The sequence below is a fragment of the Rhinopithecus bieti genome, unplaced genomic scaffold, assembly GCF_001698545.2.
Source record: "Rhinopithecus bieti isolate Rb0 unplaced genomic scaffold, ASM169854v2 scaffold_81727, whole genome shotgun sequence".
NCBI classification, from domain to species: Eukaryota; Metazoa; Chordata; class Mammalia; order Primates; family Cercopithecidae; genus Rhinopithecus; species Rhinopithecus bieti.
In genome coordinates, this window is record NW_016834786.1 from 350,654 (window position 1) to 360,849 (window position 10,196).

Sequence of the window (10,196 nt, forward strand, 5' to 3'; positions counted from 1 at the left end):
TTTTTTGAGACGGAGTCTTGCTCTGTCGCCCGGGCTGGAGTGCAGTGGCCGGATCTCAGCTCACTGCAAGCTCCGCCTCCCGGGTTTACCGCCATTCTCCTGCCTCAGCCTCCGAGTAGCTGGGACTACAGGCGCCCGCCACCTTGCCCGGGTAGTTTTTTGTATTTTTTAGTAGAGACGGGGTTTCACAGTGTTAGCCAGGATGGTCTCGATCTCCTGACCTCGTGATCCGCCTGCCTCGGCCTCCCAAAGTGCTGGGATTACAGGCTTGAGCCACCGCGCCCGGCCCAAAATATTAATATGTTAACATTGAGTCTTCCCAGGCTTCTCTGCCATCACAGTCACACCAGACATGACCTCTACCTTCATGGTGTCAGTCATTATATTCCTTTAGCTTCCTCATGGACAGATCTTTAAGCACAATATACATATATATTTATATATATTTTTTTTCATGAGACAGAGTCTTACTCTGTCGCCTAGGCTGAAGTGCAGTGGCACAAACTTGGCTCACTGCAACTTCCACCTCCTGGGTTCAGGTGATTCTCCTGTGTCAGTCTCCCAAGTAGCTGTGATTACAGGCGAGCACCACCAGGTCGCCTAACTAACTATTTTGTACTAACAATTTTGTATTGTTAGTAGAGATGGGGTTTCACCATGTTGGCCAGGCTGGTCTCAAAATCCTGACCTCAAGTGATTTGCTTGCCTTGGCCTCCCAAAGTGCTGGGATTACAGGTGTGAACCAGACAAAGCACAATATTTTTGCTTATTTCTGCATTTATATACATAGAATATTAACATATGCATTCTTCCATGGCTTTTTTTGTTCAACAGAACTGTTTTTCATTCCTTTTTTTGAGACAGAGTCTTGCTCTGAAACCCAGGCTGGAGTGCCGTGGCGCAGTCTCGGCTCACTGCAAGCTCCGCCTCCTGGGTTCAAGCCATTCTCCTGCCTCAGCCTCCTGAGTAGCTGGACTACAGGCACCTGCCACCACACCCGGCTCATTTTCTGTACTTTTAGTAGAGATGGGATTTCACTGTGTTAGCCAGGATGGTCTCGATCTCCTTGGCCTCCCAAAGTGTTGAGATGAAAGGCGTGAGCCACCGCGCCCAGCCACCATTTTTCTTTTCTTTTTTTTTTAAGACGGAGTCTCATTCTATTGCCCAGGCTGGAGTGTGGTGGCGCCATCTCGGTTCACCACAACCTCCGCCTCCCCAGTTCAAGCAATTCTCCTACCTCAGTCTCCCAAGTAGCTGGGATTACAGGCATGTGCCACCACGCTCAGCCTATTTTGTAGTTTCGGTAGAGACAGAGTCTCACCATGTCTCACCAAATTGGCCAGGCTGGTCTTGAACTCCTGACCTCAGGTGATCCACCTACCATGGCCTCCCAAAGTGCTGGGATTACAGGCGTGAGTCACCACAAGCCAGTCTTTCTTTTGTTTTTCTTTTGAGGCAGGGTCTTGCTCTGTCACCCAGGATGGAGTATAGGGGTGTAACCATAGCTCACTGCAGCCTTGAACTCCTGGGTTCAAGCTATCTTCCTCCCTCAACATCATGCGTACTGGGATTATATGCATGTGCCATCACACTGGCTAATTTTTAAAAAACATTTTAGAGATGGTGTCTTGCTATATTGTCCAGGCTGGTCTTGACTCCTGGCCTCAAATGATCTTCCTGCTTTGCCCTCCGAAAGTAAATATTATTGTTTCTATGATTAAGCCACAATGATGCACATAACTACGGTATGTTCCTTTTGTCACTGCTGCTTAGTAGTCCTTTCTAAGAATATACCACAGGGCTGGGCACGGTGTCTCACGCCTATAATCCCAGCACTTTGGGAGGCCAAGGAGGGTGGATCACAAGGTCAGGAGTTCCAGAAGAGTCTGGCCAAGATGGTGAAACCCCATCTCTACTAAAAATACAAAAATCAGCCAGGCGTGTGTAATCCCAGCTACTCGGGAGGCTGAGGCCAGAGAATCACTTGAACTTGGAGGGTGGAGGCTGCAGTGAGCCGAGATCATGCCACTGCACTCCAGTCTGGGCGACAGAGTAAAACTCCGTCTCAAAAAAATACAAAAAATTTAAAAAAATAAAGAATGCACCACAATTTATCTATGATACCTCTGATGGACATCTGAGTGCCCTATAGGGGTTTTTTTCATAGTACAAATGCAACAATTTCTTTTTAGTGAAACATGGACACAATTTAAACGTCCATCAACAGTGGGTAGAGTTAAATACACATATCTACACCACTCAGTTTTAACCAATGAACGACATTTTTTTTTATTTTTTATTTTTTGAGACAGAGTCTTGCTCTGTCGCCCAGGCTGGAGTGCAGTGGCCGGATCTCAGCTCACTGCAAGCTCCGCCTCCCGGGTTTATGCCATTCTCCTGCCTCAGCCTCCTGAGTAGCTGGGACTACAGGCGCCCGCCACCTCGCCCGGCTAGTTTTTTGTATTTTTTTAGTAGAGACGGGGTTTCACTGTGTTTGCCAGGATGGTCTCGATCTCCTGACCTCGTGATCCGCCCGTCTGGGCCTCCCAAAGTGCTGGGATTACAGGCTTGAGCCACCGCGCCCGGCCTGAACGACAATTTTTAAGGCACATTGTTAAGTGAAAACTGTATGTTGCCTAACAATCTATATACTCTCATATATGGTAAAATTTACATATATACACATAAGCACACTCATGCATACCTAACTGTAAACGTACATAAAGAACATTGTCTGGAAGGATATATGTATATAAAGGACAGAAAAAATAGCCCGGTGCAGTGGCTCACACCTGTAATCCCATTGCTCTGGGAGGCCAAGGTGGGCAGATCACCTGAAGTCAGGAGTTTGAGACCAGCCTGGCCAGCATGGTGAAACCCCATCTCTACCAACAACACAAAAACTAGCTGGGCATGGTAGTATGCGCCTGTAATCCCAGCTACTTGAGAGGCCGAGGCCGAGAATTGCTTGACCCCGGGAGGTGGAGGTTGCAGTAGGCAAGAGATCGTACTACTGCACTCTGGGCTGGGGGACAGAGCAAGACTCATCTCCAAAAAAAAAAGGACCACAGGGGTAGGGAGCGAGAATAATGAAAAGATAAAGAGGATTTACAGATTTTTCCTTTATGTTCTTCCGCACTGCCAACTGAAAAGAAAAAATTCAGGCTAGGGGTGGTGGCTCATGCCTGTAATCCCAGCACCTTGGGAGACCAAGGTGGGCAGGTCACCTGAGGTCAGGAGTTCAAGACCAGCCTTGCCAACAAGGCGAAACCCCATCTCTACTGAAAAATACAAAAATTAGCCGGGCATGGTGGCAGGCGCCTGTAATCCCAGCTACTCAGGAGGCTGAGGCAGCAGAATCACCTGAACCCAGGAGGCAGAGGTTGCAGTGAGCCAGGACTGCACCATTGCACTCCAGCCTGGGGAACAAGAGTGAAACTCTGTCTCAAAAAATATAAATAAAAAGAAAAAATATTCAAACAAGGATGCCTGCCTTTATTTATCACCTTTTTTTTTTTTTTTGTTTTTTAAAAAAAAAAAAAAAAAAGAGAGAAGAAAAGAAACAGGGGTCTTGCTATGTTGCCCAGCTAGCCTGAGACTCCTAGGATCCAGGGATCCTTCTGCCTCAGCTTCCTGTGACACAGCACTGGGTTGTTTTTGAACCATGATCCATAAAAGTATTTTCTTCTAGGTGTACTCAACTAAGGTTTGAGGTCCTTATCTTACTGCTAACTTTCCAGTACAGAATTAGGCCCACAGTTGAAAGCGGTGGCTCACGCCTGTAATCTCAGTACTTTGGGAGGTGGGTAAATCAACTGAGATCAGGAGCTCAAGACCAGCCTGGCCAACATGACGAAACTCCGTCTCTACTAAAAACACAAAAAATAGCCAGGCGTGGTGGCAGGCACCTATAATCCCAGCTACTCAGGAGGCTGAGGTAAAAGAATTGCATGAATCTGGGAGGCAGAGGTTGCAGTGAGCCAAGATCACGCCTTTGTACTCCAGCCTGGGCGACAGAGTGAGACCTCTGTCTCAAAAGGAAAAAAAAAAAAAAAAAAAAAAGAATGAATTAGGGTCAAATAGAGATTAAAATATTAGCTTTATCCACGGATTTCTGAAAATAAGATTAAAAAATGCAGCAGGATCTCTTCCACCTTATCATGAATGAAGGGTAAGGTCCTCATTACCCTGAATGAAGACAACTTGGGTCCTCACAACACAATCAAACTCTCTACTCACCCACACAGAGGCTGGGCAATGTAGACAAAGAGAGAAGAAATGGGACTGGGCTCTGAATACACCACCACCCAGTAAATGTCAGCCTCTCAGGCTCTCACTCCTCTACTAGAAAATAGATCTGGAAAAGGTAGAGAAGTGGATGGAAGCTTCCTTCCCAGCACTTCTCCCAAAGAGTAAAAGTACAATCTCCTGTTTTGCTGAAGAAGAAACAAAAAAAAAGGAAGAGTTTCCTTCCCTTTACATCTTTCAACTCTAAAGTTTAATGTGAAGCACAAATTACCAGTTTCTCCATTTTCTGGAGTATCTCGTCCAGTTTTACTAGAACTCCTGCTGGTAGATTCTGGACTGGTAGCTCGAACAAACATCTTCCATTTTCCTCTTTTAGACATAAGCCTACGCATTCCATCTTGAGATGCTGGCTGGCTGATATCAGAACGTGGACTAGACCCTGACACACTACCATCTCCTTCCTCCAAGGCTCGCAACTCTGCCTACAAAGAACATGACAATTAAGTTAGTTAACTGCTTATTAATATGTCTAATCAGAATAATAGCCATGACTATATTGTTGAAATTTAAATCCTTTGAGAACAGAAAGCATTTTTTTTGGAGATAGGATCTCCCTGTTGCCCAGGTTGGAGTGCAGTGGCATGATCACGGCTCACTGCAGCTTCAACCTCCTGTGCTCAAGCAATCCTCCCACCTCACCCTTCCAAGTAGCTGGGACTACAGGCACATGTCATTACATGTGTTTTTTTTTTTTTTTTTCCTAATAAGAGATGGTATCTAGATACGTTGCTCACATTGGTCTCAACTTCTGGGCTCAAGTGATCTCCTGCTCAGCCTCCGAAAGTCCTGGGATTATAGGCATGAGCCACTGCACTCGGCCTACTCACTCTATTTTTATTTTTTAATTTTGCCAATTTTTTTGTGGGTACATAGTAAGTGTATATATTTATGGGATACATGAGATGTTTTGACACAGGTATGCCATGTGAAATAAGCACATCATGGAGAATGGGAAAACCATCCCCTCAAGCATTTATCCTTTGAGTAACAAATAATCCAACTGCATTCTTTAAAGTTATTTTAAAATATACAGTTATTATTGACTACAGTCAACCTACTGTGCTATCAAATAGTAGGTCTTATTCATTCTTTCTATTTTTTTCTGGTACCCATTTGTATAAGTCTGAGCAATGTCAAGACTCTTTATTGATTATCGACTACCTATTGCAGGAAGTCAGGGACCTCGAACAGAGGGACCGGCTGGAGCCTTGGCAGAGGAACATAAATTGTGAAGATTTCATTTTAATATGGACATTTATCAGTTCCCAAATAATACTTTCATAATTTCTTATGCCTGTCTTACTTTAATCTCTTAATCCTGTTATCTTCTTAAATTGAGGACATATGTCGCCTCAGGACCACTGTGATAACCGTGTTAACTGTACACATTGATTATAAAACATGTGTGTTTGAACAATATGAAATTAGTGCACCTTGAAAAGAACAGAATAACAGCGATTTTGAGGAAACAAGGGAAGATAACCATAAGGTCTGACTGCCTGTGGGGTCGGGCAGAATAAAAACATATTTTTCCTCTTGCAGAGAGCCTATAAACGGACATGTGAGTAGGAGAGACATCATTGAATTTTTTTCCAAGCAAGGAATATTNAACAGTGATTTTAGGGAAAAGGGAAGACAATCATAAGGTCTGACTGCCTGCGGGGTCAGGCAAAAGAGCCATATTTTCTTCTTGCAGAGAGCCTATAAACAGATGTGCAAGTAGGGAAGATATTGCAAAATTCTTTTCCTAGCAAGGAATATTAATATTAATACCCTGGGGGAGGAATGCATTCCTGGGGGGAGGTCTATAAACTGCCGCTCTGAGAATGTCTGTCCTATGCAGTTGAGATAAGGACTGAGATACACCCTGATCTCCTGCAGTACCCTCAGGCTTATTAGGGTGGGGAAAAACCTAGCCCTGGTAAATTTGTGGTCAGACAGGTTCTCTGCTCTCCAAACATGTTTTCTGTTAACATGTTTATCAAGACAATACATGCACCGCTGAACATAGACCCTTATCAGTAGGTCTCCTTTTTGCCCTTGAAGCATGTGATCTACTCCCTGTTCTTATACCTCCTCCTCTTTTGAAACCCTTAATGAAAAACTTGCTGGTTTGAGGCTCAGGTGGGCATCATGGTCCTACTGATATGTGATGTCACCCCCAGCGGCCCAGCTGTAAAATTCCTCTCTTTGTACTCTTTCTATTTCTCAGAATGCTGACACTTAAGGAAAATAGAAAGAACCTGTGTTGAAATATTGGGGCGAGTTCCCCGATAACTACCAAAAGCATCATCAAGGACCAAAAAACCTACAACTCTATAGTTTAAAGTTTTTGCTGCATAACTTTCAACATACCTAGATGATGGGATAAGAAAAACAAAATCCCAATAATGGTTGTAAGTCAAGCACAATGATCCCTGTAGAGTAGTACTGAGGAAAAAACAAACTACAAGTAACTTTCAAAAGCTTACCTTTTTCCTTTCCAAAACTAGCTCCAGTTCAAGGGTATCTTGTTCCTCTTCTTCCTCGCTTTCTCCAGATTGGACAACACTGCAAAGATCCTCCTGAGAAGGGTCTTCTATATTGTCCAACAACATTTCCTGCGGCTTTACTATTGTTGTTGCTTCTTCTACTGTCGTACTTGTTTCTTTTGCTTCTGAAACTGGCTCTTCTTTACAAATTACTTTTCTTCTCCATCTCTCTTCTTCTTCTTTTATCCCCTCAGGCAATAAAGGAGCAAGTAGCGATGCTGCCACCCCTTTCTTCTCCTCCTCACTATTTGAGAGAGCCTGAATTCCTTCATTTACTTCCTATAGAGAACAAAATAATTTAGCTTCATGTAATTCTGAAACAAATCTCACCTGCACACACATTCAATTGTTCATATTAACTGTTTTCAGTAGCTGAATACCCAAGGCAAAAACCACTTTTTTTTTTTGAGATGGAGTCTTGCACTGTCACCTGGGCTGAAGTGCAGTGGCACACTCTTGGCTCACTGCAACCTCCACCTGCTGGGTTCAAGCTATTCTCCTGCCTTAGCCTCCCGAGTAGTTGGGATTACAGGCGCTCATCACCACGCCCAGCTAATTTTTTGTATTTTTAGTAGAGATGGCGTTTCACCATGTTGGCCAGGCTGGTCTTGAACTAATGACCTTGTGGTTCACCCACCTCAGCCTCCCAAAGTGCTAGGATTACAGGCGTGAGCCACCACGCCCGGCCAAAACCACTTACTCCCAACAGGTGAGTATATATTTATACCATTACATTATTACTTTAGACAGACATTGATTGAATTAGAGCCTAGTTCTAGGTAGGATTCAAATATATCCTCCCTGCTATTCTCAGGATGTCAATAGGCAGACTAGTAGTAAGCAGAGGTAGATTTAAGATCAGTATCTTGTCAGCTCATAACATGACTGGGTAAATCTTTTTTTTTTTTTCTTTTTTTTTTTTGAGACAGTCTCGCTCTGTCGCCCAGGCTGGAGTGCAGTGGCCAGATCTCAGCTCACTGCAACCTCCGCCTCCCAGGTTTACGCCATTCTCCTGCCTCAGCCTCCCGAGTAGCTGGGACTACAGGCGCCCGCCACCTCGCCTGGCTAGTTTTTTGTATTTTTTAGCAGAGACGGGGTTTCACCGTGTTAGCCAGGATGGACTCGATCTCCTGACCTCGTGATCTGCCCGTCTCAGCCTCCCAAAGTGCTGGGATTACAGGCTTGAGCCACTGTGCCTGGCCGACTGGGTAAATCTTTACCTTCTTCTGTATGATGAGAATTTTTTTTTTTTTTTTTTGAGAGAGTCTCACTCTGTTGCCCAGAAGCGCAGTTTCATGATCTCAAGTCACTGCAACCTCTGCCTCCCAGGTTCCGGCGATTCCCAGCCTCTCAGTCTCCCAAGTAGCTAAGATTACAGGGATGCACCGCCACATCCAGCTAATTTTTGTTTATGTTTCTGTTTTTGAGACAGACTCTCGCTCTTGTTGCCCAGGCTGGAGTGCAAAGCGTGATATTGGCTCACTGCAACCTCCGCCTCCCAGGTTCAGGCAATTTCCCTGCCTCAGCCTCTTGAGCAGCTGAGATTACAGGCGAGAGCCACCAAGCCTGGCTAATTTTTTTTTGTATTTTTAGTAGACACGGGGTTTTACCATGTTGGCCAGGCTGGTCTTGAACTCCCGCCTTCGAGTGACCCGCCCGCCATGGCCTCCCAAAGTGCTGGGATTACAGGCGTGAGCCATCACACCAGGCCCAATTTTTGTATTTTTAGTAGAGACAGGGTTTTACCAGGTTGGCCAGGTTGGTCTCGAACTCCTGACCTCAGGTGATCTGCCCACCTCAGCCTCCCAAAGTGCTGGGATTACAGGCATAAGCCACCATGCCCGGCCTGATAAGAAAATTTAGTAAGTATGCCATGAAGGTGATTTAGACTAAAGTGAACAATTCCTGGGCTGAGTGCAGTGGCTCATGCCTGTAATCCCAGCACTTTGGGAGGCCAAGGCAGAAGCATCACGTGAGCTCAGAGTTTGAGACCTGTCTGGCCAACATGGTGACACCTCATCTTTAAAAAAAAACAAAAAGAAAGCCAGGCATGGTGGTGCACACCTGTAGTCCCAGCTACTCAGGAGGTTGAGGCAGGACTGCTTGAGCTCAGGAGAGTAAATCTGCAGTGAGCCATGATCATGCCACCATACTCCAGCCTGAGGGACAGAGTCAGATCCTGTCTTAAAAATAAGTAAATAGAAAGGGCAGTGGCTTGAGCCTGTAATCCCAGCACTTTGGGAGTCTGAGGCAGGTGGATCACTTGAGGTCAGGAGTTCAAGACCAGCCTGACCAACTGGTGAAACCTCATCTCTACTAAAAAAAATAGAAAAATTAGTCAGGCGTTGTGCTGGGCGCCTGTAATCCAAACTACTCGGGAGGTTGAGGCAGAACTGCTTGAAACTGGGAGGTGGAGGATGCAATAAACTGAAATCGCGCCACTCCCCTCCAGCCTGGGTAACCGAGCAAGACACTGTCTCAAAATTTAAAAAAATTAAAATTAAAATATATTTTGGGGCAAAAAAGTCTTTAAAATTGAAGATAAATTGGAATTCAATATATACTCCCTAAGGAATACAACTTACTTTTCTTACTAATTAGGCCATAGAAATGCTCAAGTTTCACTAATATAGTATATCCGTTATCGAAAAATCCAAAATCTGAAACTGAGCACTGACATGACAATCAAAGGAAATGCTCATTGGAGCATCTTAGATTTCACATTTTCAGATTAAGAATATGCAACTGATAAGTATAATGCAAATATTTCAGAATTCAAAAAAATCCAAAATCTAAATTATCTCCAATCCCAGGCATTTCAATTAACAAATACTCAACCTGCAGTAGTTTTAATTTAAAGGAGTTATCTTTTATTTTAAAATGTCTTATATACGGAATCCCAAAAATAACAGAATGATTCTACATGAGGTCCCTGACTGGACCACTGCTCCCGCATCCTTTGCAATGATCCAAGAGGCCTCTGTGATACACTAAAGCTCTCAAAGAAAAAGTGAAGTGGGCTGGGTGCAGTGGCTCACGCCTGTAATCTCAGCACATTGGAAGGCCGAGGCAGGCAGAGTACCTGAGGTCAGGAGTTCGAGACCAGCCTGACCAACATGGCGAAACCCTGTCTTTAATAAAAACACAAAAATTAGCCAGGGATGGTGGCAGGCGCCTGTAATCTCAGCTACTCAGAAGGCTGAGGCAGGAGAATCGCTTCCTGAGCCCAGGAGACGGAGGTTGCAGTGAGCCGAGATGGAACTTGGTACTCGGCCTGGGCAACAGAGTGAGACTCCATATCAAAAAATAAAATAAAATAAAATAAAATAAAATAAATAAAATAAAATAAAATAAAAT

General features: G+C 44.5%; 1 protein-coding gene across 1 annotated transcript in view; it reads right to left on the minus strand.

Moving 5' to 3' along the window:
• The window catches only part of FNBP4 (formin binding protein 4), a 57,161-nt gene that overhangs the window by 28,374 nt on the left and 18,591 nt on the right, over positions 1–10,196 (minus strand). Inside the window, exons 5-7 of the mRNA XM_017865729.1 lie at positions 9,763–9,796; positions 6,780–7,118; positions 4,520–4,730 (exon numbers count right to left, since the gene is read on the minus strand). Coding sequence (XP_017721218.1) covers positions 4,520–4,730; positions 6,780–7,118; positions 9,763–9,796 — 584 coding nt within the window. The remainder of the gene's footprint in view (positions 1–4,519; positions 4,731–6,779; positions 7,119–9,762; positions 9,797–10,196) is intronic.